This window comes from Phyllobates terribilis, unplaced genomic scaffold (assembly GCF_046119375.1).
Source record: "Phyllobates terribilis strain yellow unplaced genomic scaffold, ASM4611937v1 Scaffold_5__5_contigs__length_657084704, whole genome shotgun sequence".
Classification (NCBI taxonomy): Eukaryota; Metazoa; Chordata; class Amphibia; order Anura; family Dendrobatidae; genus Phyllobates; species Phyllobates terribilis.
The window spans coordinates 169,535,336-169,555,382 of record NW_027362765.1 but is presented as its reverse complement, the minus strand read 5'-3'; the positions used below and the strand labels follow the sequence as shown (position 1 = coordinate 169,555,382).

General features: G+C 44.5%; 1 protein-coding gene across 3 annotated transcripts in view; it reads right to left on the bottom strand.

Moving 5' to 3' along the window:
- The window catches only part of IKZF3 (IKAROS family zinc finger 3), a 120,952-nt gene that overhangs the window by 37,534 nt on the left and 63,371 nt on the right, over window positions 1-20,047 (bottom strand). Inside the window, exons 1-4 of one of the 3 annotated variants that reach the window (XM_073681108.1) lie at window positions 17,574-17,609; window positions 17,079-17,132; window positions 15,440-15,574; window positions 4,051-4,290 (exon numbers count right to left, since the gene is read on the bottom strand). In XM_073681108.1, coding sequence (XP_073537209.1) covers window positions 4,051-4,290; window positions 15,440-15,574; window positions 17,079-17,118 — 415 coding nt within the window. In that variant the 5' untranslated portion in view covers window positions 17,119-17,132; window positions 17,574-17,609. Of the gene's footprint in view, window positions 1-4,050; window positions 4,291-15,439; window positions 15,575-17,078; window positions 17,133-17,573; window positions 17,610-20,047 lie in introns of those variants that run through there. The other 2 variants (XM_073681107.1, XM_073681109.1) reach the window with 2 other exon arrangements.

Genomic DNA, 20,047 nt, shown 5'->3' with positions numbered 1-20,047 from the left:
CTTACGCAGGATAGGCCACCAATAATGTCGGGCAATAAGCAGAAGTGTCTTCCTCTGGCCGGCATGGCCAGCCAGCTTGAGCGAATGACCCCAGAGTAAGACCTTCTTCCGATCCTGAGCCGCGACAAAGGTCTTACCAGGAGGAAGATGAGACAGGTCAAATGGAGCAACAGACATTATTCTTGAGGGGTCAATGATGTGTAGAGGCTCCTCCTCTTGGTCGGTAGACAGGAAAGAGCGGGATAGGATGTCAACTTTAATATTCTTGTCTGCCGAGCAGTAATGGAGAGTAAAGCTGAAACGAGCAAAGAACAGAGACCATCTGGCCTGACGAGGATTTAGTCTTTGGGCGGTCTGCAAGTAAGCGAGGTTTTATGGTCAGTGTGGATGACCACCGAATGCATGGCCCTTTCAAGCAAGTAGCGCCACTCCTCCAGTGCTAATTTGATGGCCAGCAGTTCTGGATCACCTATGGAGTAATTGCGCTCGGACAGAGAAAAGAGTTTGGAGAAGAAGCCGCAGGTCACCATTCGCCAGGACGAGGATTTCTGGGTGAGCACTGCTCCGGCCCCAGAGGAAGAGGCATCAACCTCCAAGAAGAACTGTTTATTGCAATCTGGACGATGTAGCACTGGAGCGGAGGAGAAGACTTGCTTAAGAGAGACAAAGGCACTTTCCGCCTCGGAAGTTCATTCCCTGGGATTTGCCCCTTTACGGGTGAGAGCAGAGATGGGAGAAGTCCGGGAGGAGAAATGAGGAATGAAGAGGAGGTAATAGTTAGCGAATCCCAGAAACCGCTGAATAGCCTTCAACCCCTCAGGTCGGGGCCACTTTAAGACTACAGACACCTTCTCGGGATCCATCCGCAGTCCGGTCTCAGAGATGATATACCCCAAAAGTGGTAGGGAGGTCTGCTCAAAGACGCATTTCTCGTACTTAGCATACAGGCGATTCTTCCGCAGCCTCAGCAGTACCTGACGAACATCCCTCCGATGAGAGGGCAGATCAGGAGAGTACACCAAGATATCATCCAGATACACCACCACGCAGGAATACAGGAGATCTCGGAAGATGTCGTTCACTAACTCCTGGAAGACGGCTGGAGCATTACAGAGACCAGATTGTATGCCCCACGAAGATCGAGCTTAGTGAAGATCTTCACGTCTTTTAGGTGGTCAAACAGCTCGGAGATGAGAGGCAGGGGGTACTTATTTTTGATGGTAATCTGGTTTAGGCCCCTATAGTCGATACATGGACGAAGAGAGCCGTCTTTGTTTTTGACGAAGAAGAATCCGGCTCCAGCTGGAGTGGTGGATTCTGGATAAATCCACTAGCAAGATTCTCTTCTATGTACTCAGTCATAGCACGGGTCTCGGCCAGCGACAAGGGGTAGATTCGCCCACGAGGAGGTGAAGCACCAGGTATTAGGTCGATGGGGCAATCATATGGCCTATGAGGTGGTAGTATCTCTGCCTACTTTTTATCAAAGACATCCATGTATGACCAGTAGGGTGCCGGCAGGCCAGGTAGCTTAGCTCGAGTAGACGGAGGTCGAGCAGGACGAACAGGAACCAGACAGGACTTATGACATTCCTGACCTCAGCGGAGCACCTCACCCGAGCTCCAATTCAGGATGGGCTCGTATCTCTGTAACCAAGGCAGGCCAAGCAAGAGGGGATGAGAGAGACCAGACAGCGTGTAGAAGGACGTAGAAGCTTTACATCCACGAAGGAAACCGCTAAGGGATCAGCCAAAAATATGGTAGGAATCTGATATCGCTCCACAACGGCATGCTGAATGAGGTTCCCAGCCGCTCCGGAATCCAGATAGGCAGTCTCAAAGAAGCGGCTCTTATCACTGGTAACCGACATGGACAGAGTCAAGGGCGGAGAGGAAGAACTTTTGCCTAGGACGACCTCTCCGAGCGGTCCTAAACACTTGAGATTTCCCGATCTCACCGGACAGGAGCGGATTAGATGCTCTATACTGCCAAAGTAGAAGCAACTCCCCTCGGCGCGGAGGACCTCCTGGTGAGACTTGACCATCTTAACTTTATCTATTTGCATAGACTCAGGAGAAGAAACTGGGGTGAATGTTGGTTGCGAGACTGGCCTTTGAAAGGTTGGTGCGAGGCGCAGGGATCTTCTCTCACGGATCGCCTCCTTAGAACACTCCTGAAAACCGATGTCGATCCGTGTAGCTAATGACACCAGGTCGTCCAGAGAGGGAGGTATGTCACGACCGGCTAGCTCATCCTTGATCCGTCTGGAAAGGCCCTCCCAAAAGGTGAACACCAGAACCTCATTGTTCCAGGCAAGTTTAGATGCGAGGGTGCGGAAACACATGGCATACTGACCCACCGAGAGACTCCCTTGGCGGAGTCGGAAAAGAGAGGAGGCAGTCGAAGATTTCCGTCCGGGCTCATCGAACACGAAGATGACTCAGGCCCTTTGTGTATAAATTAAAGGTCCTTGAATGTTCAGCTAAGGCCTATATGGGTTAAGTTTCACAAAGTTTCTGAATATATTCATGTACATGAGCTCTAAGGAGGAGAATGCTATTCTGTATGATAGCTTCACAAAAAAAGTTTTTCTTTTTACAAGTATGCAAAGTAGCTCACACCAGCAAAACCGGAGATCCATCAGAGATCCATCTGTAGATAGCACTGTTTCTGAGTTCTTGCCCTTCATCAGTACAGAGCAGGGTTCTGGTTGGCCAAATGAGATCCTGAATGAAGCATTTCTCATTCTATTACTCACTTGCCTCGGCTCCAAGGCCAGACCCTGCTCTCTTCCCCCATGGCCACCTTTTGCTGTGGTGCACTCAATGCTACCAGTTGCTTGGCAAACTGCGGGACGTCATCACCCAAGGCCTTTTCTTGACATTCATGTATGCCTGAGTATTAAGTAGGCTTTGTATTCTGTTACCTTGTGCTTTGGAGTTTGTCTAATCAGTTCACTCAGGTGGAATGATCTGAGCAAACTCCTGTTTGTTTCTACAATCTGCATTTACTCCCTGCTTCTAACCTGCAACCAACCCTTCTTCTGCTAAAAGCATCACTATGTAGACTTGTTTACTACAAACAATGACTCTGATGGAGCATCTAATAGTATCTTCAAGCAAATTTGCCTGTTCAACACTTTAATCAGTGGCTATTTGTCTGCTGATTAACCCTTCATTTTCATTTTCTATAAGCATATGGAACTCTTCTTTAGTCTTGTTCTCACTACAAATCCTGCTGCAAGTTCTGAATTGACTGTACATCTCTAGTTCCTGTGTGTGTCACTCCTGGCTCTGTGTCTTCTGGTGTTCTCTGCTCCGCTTATCTGTCTCCTGTCTTGCTCCTCGTTGTTCTACATACCATCTAGCAAGCTCTGTCTGCTGTTCCATCGCCTTTGGTCCATGTTTTCACCACATCTTGTGACTTAGACAATCCATCTCACCAAGTGAGCCCATAATTTATTCAACCAATTAGCACCCTGCACTATAATAATGAGGGACAAAAACTCCAAAACAGAGCTGTCTACAGATGAGTCTCTGATTTGGCTGGAATGAATTTGCATATTTTTTCCCATGGAGCATTGCCTTGAAAACAAGACTCCATAATGAGTTTGGTATCTTCTGTAAGAGCTAAAATGAGCTACACCATGAACTCATTTTAGAAGTGAATGTCATGTACATAGATGACATGAACGTTTTCCCATTTTTCCCCGCTATTAACAGACCCACTCCAGTATGGCTATAGTAAAATAAAAAGCACCAAATACAACCCGCTAAATAACTCCAGCAATTTAATATAGAAAGGTACACATTTGTGTCTACTTTTAGAAAGGGATCACTTCATTTTACATATTATTTATTTTGTTATTTATAGAATTTATTATGGTGCAATGTTCAGATTTTTTTGTGTTTTTAAGAACTACTTCTTAAAAAAATGCAATGCAGGAACATTTGTTTATCTCTTCATTAGTGTGTGGAACCATATACATCTGGAAATATTATATATAAATGCTATAGCTGTACATCAAATATCTGGGAGTGGACACATACCAGTATGGCTTCTTTTGTGCACCAATAAAACATTGAGGCTGTTGCACGCCAGTCCACAGATGTCACAGTACAGCTTTCCCAGGTTGGATCTGTTGAGATCATATGATGTGTCATGTCGTTCCAGCTGGATGCTGTTGTAGGATGCACACTCTGCTCCATATCCATAGGATAAATCAATGCCATCTGACTGCTCGGATGCTGCTGCTTCTGCAGATTCATGTTTTACTTTTACTGTATCCTCTGCAAAAATGTGCACAGATCTCAGTAATTTTGACAGACATCTACAATCATTTTTCAAGAACGAACAACAATTTGTTTTAGGGAATGCAAAATGATCTTCAATTAAGAAAGACCATAGTACGGCAACATATCTATCTATATAATTGTCTTATCCTGTCTGTCTGTCTGTCTTTCTGTCTGTCTGTCTGTCCTGGAAATCCCGGGTCGCTGATTGGTCCGGCCGCGGCCAATCAGCGACGCGGCATTTCAGAAAAACATGGCGGCTGTTAGCGGCTCATGTGCGGCACGGAGGTCAGCGGCGATGCAGCCGGGAGATGCAGCCGGCTGCTCGCAGCATAAGTCCCCCGACCGCAGGCGCAGCTGACCTACATGCGGCTATCGTCGGGAGATCAGCGGCTACGGCCGCTTATCTCCCGAGGACAAGTGTGACGCCCCTCCCCTCCTTTCCCCTCCTCTCCCCTCCTCTCCTCTCCACTCGATCAGGACCCCGGCACCCGGCGTCATACTTACCCCTCCCCTCCCCTCCTTTCCCCTCCTCTCCTCTCCCCTCCATCAGGACCCCGGCACCCGGCGTCATACTTACCCCTCCCCTCCCCTCCTCTCCCCTCCCCTCTCCTCTCCTCCCGTCCCTCCCCCCGCTCGATCAGGACCCCAGCACCGGCGTCATACTTACCCCTCCCCGTGCCTCCGCAGCAGCTCCTGTGTCTTCCGCTGATGCTTTGTGACGTCTCAGGTCAGAGGGCGCGGTGACGTCTTTACACCGCGCTCTCTCCTGACCGGTCACAGCGCACAGCGTGAAGATGCCGGCTGCGCTCGAGTCCAGAGAAGCAGTGAGGTGAGTATTGGATTTTTTTTTTTGTATGGGGCCATAGGGGACCTGCATGGGGCACTAAGGGGGGATGGGACATCCTGCATGGGGTATTATATAGGGGGGAGGTGACAGCCTGCATGGGGCATTATATGGGGGGAGAGGTGACATCCTGCATGGGCCATTATATGGGGGGAGAGGTGACATCCTACATGGGGCATTATATGGGGGAGAGGTGACATCCTGCATGTGGTATTATATGGGGGAGAGGTGACATCCTGCATGGGGTATTATATAGGGGGGATGTGACTTCCTGCATGGGGCATTATAAAGGAGGGTCGGGAGACATATGCTAGAATACCCGATGCGTTAGAATCGGGCCACCATCTAGTTCTATATAACCAGCTACATACTGAGGTGAATCTATACCTTGTATCATGTTGTTTATGGGCCCAAATTCTCTTCTGATTTTCATTTTATATCTTTATAGAGTTTTGAGCTCCATTTATCTAATACAGAGCTTCAAATAATCTACAAAGAAATAGATTTAAAAGATAGATGCTGGTGGAGGCTAAGAGCTTAAAGGATACCGTCTTATAATTGGGCAGTATGCAGTAGGCTCCTGAGCTCCCTCTAGTGGTGACTGTAAGTAGACAGCACTTTTTTTTTCAAACTTATATTTATAAAGGAAATTTAGAGCCTTGTTTTGGTAAAACTTATATCTGATTGCTAATACTGTAATTAGGTTGTTTTATAAAGCAGCAATGATGATTAACAAACATTTTACTCAGCCCTTGCTTTTCTTTTTTAGGCTGGTTTTATAGATAAAGAAAACATCTCATCTTACTTGAAGGTTTAGTTTGGCACCAGCTGCATTGGCAGACTAGAAGTGCAGAATATAAGGGAATCTATACACACATCAGGACATTCACCAGAACCATTTGATTTATAAAGAGAAGCAATCTGATAAAATAATAGGTTAATCATGGAAAAAATTATTTAAAAAAATCAATTTCTATGCTTACAGCATCAAGCACAATCTAGGCTGCTATATATGGCAGCTTGTAGTCTGCTGACAGTCCTTTAGCTCAACAGATTGGCCTAGATTCATTAAGACTGGTGTTTTATGCAACAGTCTTAATGAAGGGGCATGCAAGAATAAGATTCGCTGAATTAATTAAGAGGCGCACGCCACTTAATTAATTTGGTGCAACTTATCAGTAATGTGCGTCTTCATGCACCTCACCAGAAATGTTACTCCACTTGGGGACTGGAGTAACATTTCTGGCGGAAAAAATGGCACTACTATTGCTGAATTTGATGCAGGCATTCCCACGCCCCATCCCGCCCTGGCTCTATCCATTTTGCCAGAGCTGCCTGAAACTGGTGTGAAAACAAGAAAAAAAGTCACAATTTTTTGGGAAACTGGTATTGTGCAGAAAATTAGAGACTTTTCAATGTGTTTAACACCAGTTTTCTGGTGTAAACACTTTGATGAATCAAAGCCATTGTGTTTTCCTGCTGCTGTTCTGCTTTCTTATCACATTACTGCTCCTTAGAATCTGCAATTACAATATATGTAAGTGTACATTCACTGGTAGCTCCCTAAATGAGAATCTATACATAGACGGGTTTTTATCCTTAAGACACTAATGGCAAATATCAGTAGAAAATGCCATTAATATTCGATTAGGGAAGTCCTTCTGCTTGAACCCCTTCGATCACTAGAATCAAGTGACAATGGTGCTAGCAAGGTGTTTTACTCCTTTCGTTCCTGTTGGTCTGTGGTGATTGCCATGGAGGCTAAATGACCAGATCATTATAGACAATGGCCAACCATATGGGCTATTAATAAGGCTAAGGTGACAGGAGCATAAAGATTATAATCAGAATAATAGCTAGGCTTTACGCCACCGGCAACAAATATTAATTTCACTGTTCTAGCCCTGTATCTACCGTAAATACTTTTATTTCTATATCTTAAAGGGGTTGTCCACAACCCCTTCTCAATCCCTGTGTCCCCTCAAGAAAATAACAACACTTATACTCACTTCTGATGTCGGTGCCGTTCCAGCGATGTCAGCACTGGCTCTCCTAGGGATCGGGTGACATTGTTATGAAACGCGATCCCTGTGGCCAATCAGCACTGGCTCGACTCTCCTCACCTTCGGACGAACCACATACATTTGGAGGAAGTGTAAGAACAGCATAGGGGGAAATATTAGAATGGAGAAGGGGTTGTCCTAGTAGTGGACAACCGCTTTAAGTTCAAAAACCCATCTAAGGTAATACCCAGGTATTAATATTAATACGTCTAACAGCTTTTCAAGAAGAGCGTTTCGTCTGGGCTGATCATCAACTAAACAGAATATGTATTTTGTATACATAAACAGATTAGGATACAGAGATTCATTACAATTATAATGTGCATACATATGCATCAAAAGAGGATAACTAATAACACTTGAAACCGATGAAGCAGCACGCGAAACGCGCGTTGGGGTACTAGGCAGTGTGGTTCCTTACTCATATGGCAACGGGTGTGTATATAATTTGACATTGCCCTTTGGGGATTACTGCATAATATACTATTGACCAATTGTCTTGGGGAACCTGTGTTGTTATATATACTTAATATTGTTTGGGATCTGTTATGCTAAGGTTGAACTGATAAAATTGTAAGGTTCATTCTAACTAAACAATAATTATTTGGTCTCTGGGAGAATTGTTTAACCTTATGCACAGATGTAATCAATACAATTGGTTATATGTAATTTTTGTACCTTATATAAGATCTGTAATCTTCGTAGTGCACTATATAATTGATATGTGAGAAATATATGCTGATAATTTCAGCATGATAGCTATGCACCCTGCATATATTGTTGTTGCCATACTTATTACAGATAAAACCACGCTGCCTCTTTTTTATGGGGTTTCTTTTGTTTTAGGGGTTTTCTAATATTTTATGGGGTGTCTATTGTTTTTTGTAATAAAGAATTTTTGATACACAAAACATTTATGAAGTATTTGGACTCTTTACTGATTTATTTAAATTATCAATGAGGAATGAGAATTAGAATATGTATTTTGGTCTGCAACTAGCAAGTAAGAAAACTACAGCAGATGTCTACTAAAGCGATTGAGAGAAACACCAGCAATGGGAGCAAATGAACATCAACATGTCCAATGGTAATAGGCTATAGAAGGATCCACAGCAGGTATCTAATTCACATTTCTCTCACTATAGTTCCATATATATAATAATAAGAGACATATATTGTAATCACCTCTCTGAGCACTTGGTACTATCGGTCTATTTTGGTTTACATGCATGGCACATCTAAAAGTAATACCACCATCCCGAAATATACAGTGGTTAACCAACTCTACTTACATGTCAGATATAACATAAAGCTCTATGCCGATAAAGATATGCCTTTCATTTGCAAACCAGAACACTCAGTAAATCCAACCAGAGCTCGACATTTAGCAGAAACCCACAAGCATTTAACGCCTTAACCGGCTGCCGCTCCTTGGACACAATACAAATACGAGCAGCCTGATGAGAACTCATTGCTGCCACACCAAGGCAATTACCACATCCTGAGCCTAGGCTGCAGGCTGTGAGTCAAACAGTACATACGCAACCCTGCTGATAACACTTCCACACAGGTCTGGTGCGGAAGGGCTTCTGCTGTATGGTGGAAGAAAAGCCACCAACTACACTTAATAGACAAGAAGATGCTTAACAATAGTGATAACAGTGATAAAACTAGACAAGACAGACACTGTGCCAAATGTATTAGAAAGGTGCTAACTGCATGATACATTTGGCACAGAGGGGGCACTATTACTGTGTGTAGGCTCATAGGGGGCACTATTACTGTGTGTAGGCACAGAGGGGGTACTATTACTGTGTGTAGGTTTAGAGGGGGGCTATTACTGTGTGTAGGCTCATAGGGGGCACTATTACTGTGTGTAGGCTCAGAAGGAGCACTATTATTGTGTGTAGGTTCAGAAGGAGCACTATTATTGTGTGTAGGTTCAGAAGGAGCACTATTATTGTGTGTAGGCTCAGAAGGAGCACTATTATTGTGTGTAGGCTCAGAAGGAGCACTATTATTGTGTGTAGGCTCAGAAGGAGCACTATTATTGTGTGTAGGCTCAGAAGGAGCACTATTATTGTGTGTAGGCTCAGAAGGAGCACTATTATTGTGTGTAGGTTCAGAAGGAGCACTATTATTGTGTGTAGGCTCAGAAGGAGCACTATTATTGTGTGCAGGCTGAGAGGGGGCACTATTACTGTGTGTAGGCTCAGAGGGGGCACTATTACTGTGTGTAGGCTCAGAAGGCCCTGTAAGGGTATGTGCAGACTATCTGGAGCCGGCTGCAGCCCCAAGGCTGTGGAGAAGCCGCCTTGTGCTTCCGCTCATTATGCCTCTTTTTTCCCTCAAATGCACACTTTCCCCATAGAGATTAGGTCTATGGGGAAAGCCCGCATGCGGACCCGCCAGAGAAATTTACATTCTGCGGTCTGCAAAAATGTGCCACATGTCAGTTTCCGCGGGCGAGCCGCAGACGCATAGTGGACATGGGATTTGTATAAACCCCATCCACTATGCTGTAACATCTGGCTGCTGCGGATTTCATGCAGCGCACTTGCGCTGTGTCCAATCCACAGTGCACAGTGTGTGTAGGTTTAGAGGGGGCACTATTACTGTGTGTAGGTTCAGAGGGGGCACTATTACTGTGTGTAGGCTCATAGGGGGCACTATTACTGTGTGTAGGCTCAGAGGGGGGACTATTACTGTGTGTAGGTTCATAGGGGGCACTATTACTGTGTGTAGGCTCATAGGGGGCACTATTACTGTGTGTAGGCTCAGAGGGGGCACTATTACTGTGTGTAGGCTCATAGGGGGCACCATTACTGTGTGTAGGCTCATAGGGGGCACTATTACTGTGCGTAGGCTCAGAAGGGGCACTATTACTGTGTGTAGGCTCAGAGGGGGCACTATTACTGTGTGTAGGCTCAGAAGGGGCAGTATTACTGTGTGTAGGTGTGGCGCCCCTGAGGGTTCAGTCGCCACAGAGGTACTGCACCTCACCCAGAGGTGTGGTGTCTCCCTTCTCTCAGGTAAGATGGGAGTGCTGCACGGAACCCCAAAATACCTGCATCCAACACTACACTGCTCCAGGCCGGCTAGAGGGGCAAGACGCAATGTATGTTTCTGCTGAGCCCTGACCCTGGCTGGAGTGGGGGGAACCCAAAGGTAGGGGGAACCAGTAGTGGGTGTGGGTGGATGAAGTAGTTAGAGGGAACACTTTAGTAGGAGTATAAATAGGGAAGTTATCTTAGGGTGGCAGGTCAGTTTGAGGGAGCAGTTCAGAAGAACAGCTCGGGACAGTTCAGAAGAACAGTCCGGGAGCAGAGTCTCATTAGGAGATCTGCTCCACAAGTAGGGCCAGGTCAGAAGGCCCCGGAGGGGAGCAGGGAGTAGGCTCCGTTCTACAGAAAGGATTCCAGGGGGTACGGCGCGTGCAGGACGGCACCCGTACGCCCTGCATCTGTCAGAAGACAGAGGGATCGCTGCGGCATTCTAATCCCCAGGAAGGTCAAGTAGGTCCCGGATCCAACGTACAGGAAGGACTTCAGAGCACCCGAGCGGGATTGAGAGTGGGCAGAGCAGAGCAGGAGGGAGAAGGACCAGAATAAAGACGGTCAAAATAGGAACACGAGAAAGTGGGGTTCTGCCAGGCATTCCCAAGTTGCCTGAGGAAGGATTGAACCCCTGCCCGGTGAAAGCAGCGCGACGAGGGAGACCTTTACCTGTATAGTGCACCTGTGAAGTGTCTAAAGAACTGTGAGTAAAATCTTGGATGACTGCACTGCACTGCCTCTGTCCATTCCTTCATCGGCGCCATTGTTCCCACTGCACTACAACGCCCAGCGCGACCCACTCTCTTCTACTACACTGCCCTGAGGCCTGCTCCACCTGTGGGGAGCCGTCCCATCATGAGCTGCCCTAACATCTGCCTCAGAGGACTGTTGCAGCACTGGTGATCCTCACCAGACACCACAGGTGGCGTCACGAACTTTCCCAAATTCCCCCATATATTCATATTCCCCTTTTGAGTGACCGCCCTGGGCCACGGACTGGGCCAGCCACCGTGATATCCCCCCAGCAGCCAGAGGCCTGGCTGCCGAGTATCCCACGGCCCAGGGGGCGCGTCATAGGCTCAGAGGGGGTACTATTACTGTGTGTAGGCTCAGAAGGGGCACTATTACTTTGTGCAGGTCTAGAGGGGGACTATTACTGTGTGTAGGCTCAGAAGGGGCACTATTACTGTGTGTAGGCTCAGAGGGGGCACTATTAGGATATGTGCACACGTTCAGTATCTACAGCAGATGTTTTTGCTGCAAAACCTCTGGGTGTTGGCAGGAAAAACAGTGTAAAATATGCATGTTTTTGCTGATTTTTTGCTGCATTTTTGCATGCAGTTTTTCTCATTCATTAGAATGGGTAGAAAATCCTACAAAAACACTGAAATAATTGACATGCTGCAAATTTGAAAAATCACTTTGAATGTTTAAATCTGCAAGGAAAATATAAGCAGCAAGTGCATGAGATCTCAGAAATCTTATTCACTTTGCTGATACTGTCAAACGCTGCGTTTTCTGTGTCAACAACGTTCAGTGTAAAAATGCAGCAAAAGTACAACGTATGAACAAGCCTTTACGATATGGAAACTCAAAATCAGCACTGTTACCGTTGTGGATACTATTCCTCTGGGGAGCACTATTCTTGGAAATAGCAATGCGGTGTGGGGATAGTGCTGTAAAAATCTATGAGCCAAAGATGTCCGTGCATTACATTCTGTAGAGATAAGTATTGGCTGAAGAAGTAGTTACAGTATGTGCAGTCTGATAAAGAAGAATAGGAAAAATTAACAAATATGATCAGAAAGATGTCACTTGTGAGTCACTGGATTTACCTGTACTATACTACATACTTAGATGATCTGAAGTGTGATTATGTAGATGCAGAAGTCGCTGAGCCCAGTGATTGACTGCAGCAATCACATTGCCGCAGGGGCCTTTAAACGACTGGGGCAGTAATTGAAACACTGGACCTGGGGGAGCTGAGTAACTTATCGCTTTCAGAAAGAAAGTCTAATGCATTTGAGATGTTAAAGAAGTTGTCCACTACTTGGACAGCTCCTTGTCATACCCTACTCTTGGCTTTGATCAAAAAAAAAAGCTTACACTCACCTGCCGTGCTGGCGCCGTTCCAGCGATGTCGGCACTCGCGGTCCTGGGGCTTCCGTGCTGTTGTTGTGACACGTGAGCCTGGCAGCCAATCAGCTCTTGCATCACTGTCCTTGCCTTCTGTCGAATTGAACATGGAGAGGAAGTCCGGGCTGCAGCTGATCTCTGACTTCCTCTTCATTTTCAATTTGTCCGAGGGCGGGGACAGTGACGCCAGAGCTGATTGGGTGCCTGGCTCACGTGTCACAACAACTGTACGGAAGCTGCGGGACTGCGAGTGCCGACATTGCTGGAATGGCGCCGGCACGGAAGGTGAGTATAAGCTTTTTTATTTTATCGGGGTCAAACAATTAGATTAAAAAGGGGTTGTCCTAGTAGTGGCCAACCACTTTAACTATATAATGCATACTTCACATATCAGGGAATCAGTGATCAGCAAAGTTAAAGGAATAAAAAAAAAACAATATATATGCAGATAAGATACGTAGTGCAGGGGCATATCATTGGTGCATCAGGGGCCCAAGAGGTAAGGGGGCCCATTTTCACCTCCATAACAGATGGAATTGTGCATTATGTTGAGCTACTGGACTGCAAAAGGCCCATATATTGTTCTTACACAGGACCCTCTTCTGTCTGTGCTGCCAGTGAAGTAGTTTGTATGTGGCCCCGCTTGTGTGTGTAGTTGGACACTATAATTTGGATACTATGTTCAGCAATATATTAATTACCTATCCAAGAGCTTAACATGAAATGTCTGATGTCAATCCAATATCTATAGCCATGTGGCTTTAGGCCCCATGAGCATCAGGGAGTGGCAGCAACTTTTACCTCTGCCACACAATGGTTCAATTGTAACATTCTATATACGTAATAAAGTTAAAAGATTACCGTATATCTAATCTGTCATTGTGACATACAGCATTTATATATATTTAATGTTATACATATTTCTTTGCAATCTAGTACATATACTGTATATACATATACTGTATATATATATATAGGGTTAGAGTCTGTTGTTAGGACAGTAAGACACTTCTTCCACAGCCATTCTTTAATACTAATAGCTATTGTAGTAAATAAAATACCCGACATGAGTATGTTCTCGCAGAATTGCCTAAGGATTGACATTTTTTCTTTCAGACAGAAGGTATAACTGTGTGGTTTTGTGGTCAAGCAATATACTTATTTAAAAGGTTCCTTTTTAGTAGTCTGAAGGCATAATAGGCACAGGAGTGAGAAAAAAACTTCTAATCTAGGACACCCAAGATACATAAGCTGGTGTTGTGGCAGTCTGCAAAGAGTAGGTGGTAACGTATGAAAATGAACACCATACCCACAGCAGATGAGGATGAGGAGCTGAGAGTGGCTTGTGGCAGGAAGAGCTGATGCTGCAAGAATAGGACAAGCTAATAATGTTTTGCTAATAGAGTTAGGGGAAAGTACACACTACTGGTCAGCAATCTGAAGTCCATATATACTCAGTGTTCTATATTATCATTATAAGACGTACTATCAATACATATTTTACCAGGGAACTTTTCATTCAAATTTGTTTAAAATGACACAAGGTTATGCTTAAAAATAATAAAAGTATTACTTGCCTGTTCCGGTCCAGCACCCTCTCACCACTGGTCACTGTCTCTCCACTGCTTACCGTCTCTATGATAGGACTTTGGTGGTGTCAACTCTGTGCCAACCACTGGGCTCAGTAGTGATGGAGGAGTGGAGGGCACAAGACCACTGAGCCCAAATACTGTCTGCAGCACTCACATGCTGTAAAAGGGATGTTATCACTGTAGTTCTAATGATAAAGAACTCAGGGGAGCAGTGTAGAAGTGGAGTTGGAGAGTCATTGGCTTCAACAGGTAAGCAATACTTATTTTGCTGTATTCAATTTAAAAAGTTATCTTTAAATGTTACGTACCTGTGGCCCTTTTTTAAAAGAAAAAAATGGACAACCCCTATAAAAAATCTTACAGTGACTGTCTCATCAAGACATGCCCACCCAAATAATTGCCTCAGTAGTCGATCTAATATATTACCATGTAAGAAACTTGACATCCTGATAGCTTTCCTTTAAAAACTGGAGTTCATTCCTTGAAGTACAATTGAATCTGAATTAAATCAAAGATTTAAGAATTACACATCGTGCACTAAGCTTTGTATATTGTTCAGTTCAACTCCAAACTGAGACATCTGAACGTCAATCCTGTGATCTCCAAATATCTAATCCAAATGTCAGATCCAGCGTTCCAGTTATCTGCTAATTTTGGTGTCTGCCATGTGCACAATGAGTTGTACACATTGTTGATGGGAAAGTAACCTCACAAGTGGTCTCATGGATAATAATGACTAATTGGAAATCGTTTTTTTGATATGTTGATGAATATACCGAGTTATCATCTCTATTGTCCTGTTTGTCTGGCATATTTTAGGTACAGTTGATGGGGAAGTTTTGCAATAAATGGTAAGTGTAATACATAGTCGTGCCAGGGATGCTAGAGCAAAAAACATTCGGCATCAGCTATCTGCTCTGGCCCATAGGTTTTTTAGTATCACCTCCATGACATCCCTATGCACAAAAGGCCATATGGGACAACACTTTCAAATATACACAGAAGTAATATGCACTCTGCAGGGTGGACATAGACAAAAGTGGGTCCCTGTGCAAGAATGGGCCCATTTCAGTCCTATAATGTGTCTGTGATAGAAGCTGTTGGTGCTTTTGAGGTGGAAGTTGGTTTCCATACCTCTTAGGCCCATGTGGGGTTGCGTAAGTTGCACCATTGGCATGTCTGCCCCTGGCACTCTGTGCCACATTCCCCCTCTAATATTAGATGGGCAATTGTTTTACATTTTCTCCCATTTACTTTTTTAGACTGTGATATAAGAAAGTGAACAGTATGGGTATTTAATCTTGCAATAGGCACCTCATGCAGTCTGAGTCACTTGACTCCCTTCTTAAAGGGACTGTGAAAATAAAATTATTGTCTCGCCCCCAGACATAACACAAATGCACAAGTAATTTGGAAACTACAAGTCAAAAAATCACAATGACTCCTCCTCACCACTATTGGTCTCTCTTTGGAGATGGGTCTGCTCTATGTCCTCTGATTGTGGCTCATCCTCTTCTTTACAGTGCTGGTATTTGGCAGCACGAGGGTCGAGCTCTGTGACTCTTTTTAAAGAACAGACACTAAGATCTGAAATAGAAAAACGTTTGTGAAACCAGAGGAAACTCAACGTATTAGTTAAATTGTGCTGACATTAAGAATGGAAACAAAAAACCTGCTCAGTCACACTTCTGCTGACAGATTTGTAAAACCAGGGAGCTGAACAGAGCTGATCACAGCCTTACATAAAGAAAATGGTACATTTTTTTCCTTTTTACAACAGAATTAAAAATCAACCCAATTCACCACCACAAAACTAAAACCGCTCTCCACCCTGGCACTGATCAGTAACATACATTTTTTCATGTATAGTCACCTTACTTGGTGCCCTCTGTTGGATTCTCACTACCTCCTTCGCTCAGATCAAAGTTCCTTTCCTTCTGCTTCCAAAATGGCGGCTATGGTGGGATTGGGAGCAGTGTTAAGTTGTAACGCCTCCTATTCCCTGCTTTCCTGTGCTGTGGGATAAGAAGGGCATGGGAGGTGTGGTTTAGTTATACCATTGCTCTCTCCAGGCAAATGTGGTGGCCATTTTGGAATCAAGAAGAACACAACAGCGATCTTAGTGGATGAGGCAAGCAGAAAGCAGAGGATTCATTAAAATAACTCTTAATTTGTCCCATGCAGAGATGGTCCTACTGGTTATTTTTTTAGCAATTTTACAATGATGACCTCTCAACTATCCTTAAGTGACTAGGTTATTGTGTTTTTTAATGCATCCTCTGCTTTCTTGCCAGATTTAAAATATCTTAAACAATCACTATAACAAAAAAGATCCAAGTATTTCACAAGGAATGAAAGAAGTTACTAAAAAGGACATATCATCAGAGATTGTTTCTAAAAATGCATTATTATTATTACAATTAATAATAAATAATAATCATAATAATAATCATAATAATAATAATACATTTAAACGAAAATGTAAATGTAAGCCAAAAAATGAGTACCAATAAACTATGATGTCTGGACCGACCTCGGGTCTCTTGACTTCAACTCAACAGCCTTATACATGCCTGTAATGCCTGTTCAGGAGACCCAGGCTGGTTTGGACATCATGGTCCATACTTTGGACCTTGTTTTATAGGTTCTGAATTCAATCTAACACAGAAGAAACAACATTAAAGGTCATCTGTCAGGTGATTCATGCTGTCCAAACCAATATTGCATATGGCGAGAAAATGTACACTGAAGATCTGACCTTGAACCATAGTAGAAGACCAGAGTAGTCCGGTTCCGCCTCTGGCTAGCGTCTCCTAGTGCCACTGCAGATGATTGACAGGTCTGTTCCACATGTGTATATAGTGAGATACATGTCAATCACCTGTAGCAGTGCTGGGAAGAGCCGGCCAGACTAGTCTCTTCTCTGGCTATGGTCCCTGGCTGGATCTTTAAAGTATAATTTCTGTGAAATGCTGAAGCATTTTCAGAGAATAATGTACCTGGCTGTAATTGTGCAGTCAGGCTGCTATTCATGCTGTCCGCAGTTTGGGCAGCATGAATTGCATGACAGGTTCCCTTTTATTGACTTTACCTGCTGGTTGTGGCTGCTCCTGATAGTTCACAGAATCCATACTTGTATCCACATCTGCAATGCAACAATAATATTCTATATGATTAATAGTACATTGTTTCGCTCTTATAGAGTATTAAATCAATCATAGTTTATGCCAATCCACATGTGCCAGTGCTAGACGTGAGAAATCCCACCTCTGTGACACGGTGATGCCAGTTGGCGCCACTTCTTTATGAGCTGTACAATTTCACTAGCTCAGTTTATGAATCAGCACAAGTTCTGGAGCACAATTGACATGATACAAAATTCTGATTGCAGCCATGTCTCAAGAGCATGGGAACAATGCTCAGGAATGAAACCAGTTTTGAAAACGACTGTATTAAAGAAGACACAAATATAAGATGTAACATATACTGAAATGGAAAGAGAGACTGAGGCAGAATCACAACCTGCAGCTGATGAGAGCAATATAGTGAGGTTTCCTCTGCTGCCTTCATCTCTTATAGGACTCACCATCTGACGTGTGATCTTTTCTTCTGTGATCCCATTTCACTTAATTCTCAATCACTTCAACTCAATTACTTTTTTTTTTCTTTTCCGGTTGTGTAGAACCTGGCCACAAATAAAGCCCTGCCTGCTGTTTTGCATAAACAAGCCAATATACAAGAAAATCACACTGACATCAATGAATATGTACTGGAAATCACATAAACCTGCTCAGTTTCCTCCGAATTAGTGTTTCTCAATTGATAGTGACGCGCCCCCTGGGACATATTCCTTTTTGAGGGGAATACCCGGCACCGGATCAGATGGGGGGTTGTAGTCTCCGAGCGGCTGTGACCCGGTCCCGTGCCCAGGGCGTCAAGCTCAGTGTTATGTGGCAGCTTTACAGATGTTACTAAAGTTCTTTTGTGTCGACTACGCCACCCGTTGTGATGCGGTCACTGTGGCCGCCGCTGCTGCAGGGTCCGCTGAGGCTGATGGTGGGTGCGCAGCTTGGTGAGATAACCCCCAACGGGAGGGGTATAGCCTCAGAGGGGACAGGCGCAGAGGATGGGGGTTGTGGTGGTGCGATGCAGCCGGCAATGAAGACAGACTCGGGTTGTGCAGTTAAGGGTGTTTACTTACTGCTGATGTTGTACTGGTCACTCCAGCTGCTAGTGACCACCCGAGCCGTGCTGCGTCCACCAGGTCCTGGATCCGGCCAACCCCCAAACAAGTCCAGAGCGTGGCCCTGAGCTCTCCCTCTGTCCTTTCTTCAGCCGTCCCCACCAGTGATTCACCTAGGTCCAGCTCCCTCGGGCCTTCTTTTGGGACACCCTTGGCCCTGGGTTCCCTGACCCTTCATGTGGTGTGCCTTCGGGGTGAATGTGGTGGGTGACCGTGACAGACACTGCCCACGGTCTCCGGTCTCTGGCTGGGGAATGTCTTTGCCCCCACCAGCTTGGGTTCCGGTACCCTCTTGCTGACTCCTCACCCGGTGTTCTAATTTGGGTTCTTGGGTCCCTTCAGTCTTCCCCCTCTGGGTCTTTCTCTGCTCCACTCTCTCTCTCTCCAGGGCTGCTGTTTCCTTCTCTCTCCTCTCCAACTGACTTGTTCTCAGCGTCTGACCCTGATCTAAGTTGGTGCCCTCCTTATATATCCCTCTATGTGTGAGCTCAGGTGACCAGCACCCAATGAGCTCCTATCACTACCCAGACTGCTCCCCCTATCTGCCCCTACACTACATGGGATGTACCACCCCCCTCCCACTCCAGCCAGGAACAGGCTCGGTTGTACCTGCACATTTCTAAGTGGGAGTACCGTCGGCCTGCTCCTCTGGAATGGGATGTATGTAGTGCATGCAGTCTATCTGAGCTCAGTTCCACACTCCTTCCTTACCCGGGAGTGGAATATCACACCTCTGGGTTGAGGTGCAATACCCCTGTAGCAGCCGAATCCTCAGGGTGCTACATTAGCATACTGGAGCTAGATGACGACTGCCTGGCATTGTCTGGTATAAGAATGATACACAGCTCCAAACCAATAAATGTAAAGGTGTTTGATTTTATTAATATTATTATTATTACTATTGATATTAGTCTGCGTTAACATTAAGCTTGGCTGCCTATTTAGGACTCTGTTGGGGACTTTCATCTATTCAGATGCTCCCCCAATACAGAAAATAACTTTAATGAGACAAAGAGGCCAACACATGAAACTTTGGACTGCGCCTGACTTCTTTTATAGAGTCCAGTGTTGGACCGGGGTGCCAAGGGCTGACGAGTAGTATTGACTCTAGGGTCCACTGTTCAAATATACGAAAATATTACATTAGCCTCATTCACAAAATTACCTATGTTTGTATAAAAAAGTAGTAGTAGCAGTAGTTTATTGAATGATGAGATGCTGCCATTGTCTGCATATAATAACTCTCGTTCCTCAGTAGTATGTTTGCTTCGATGGTCACATTTTTTCTAATAGGTCCATGATTGGGTTAAAATAGAACATTCTCTGATATATTACATACCCATTTGTTTCTTATCCCCCTTTGTATATAATAACTCAAGTGTATTTTGCAAAATACTGCTCATATAGTGGGTTGGGAACTTACTTCTGCAGAGGGGCCCACTGGTGAATTTACCCGTACTCCTGTGATCCAGTCAGAGCCTCATAGATGCCTCTGTTTTTTTGCCAGATACAATACATAGAGAGAGAAAAAAGCTATACACCAATTGAAGCGCACCTCACAAAAAATATATATAAATGTAAATCATTTATTGACAATAATGAGAAAAGTATTATCAAGACACAAGATAATGGCTAAAACATTTACAAAATGTACAAAAAGCCAAACGGCTTAAAATAAAGACCAAAAATGTTACCCCTTAGGAAGCTGTCATGTATAGTGATACACATAGGGATCCTTAGCAAGTTCCCTTATTTCCTATCTTGGTCATTATTTTCATTATCTTGTATTTCATGCTTTTTTAATATGGGTTCCTAAT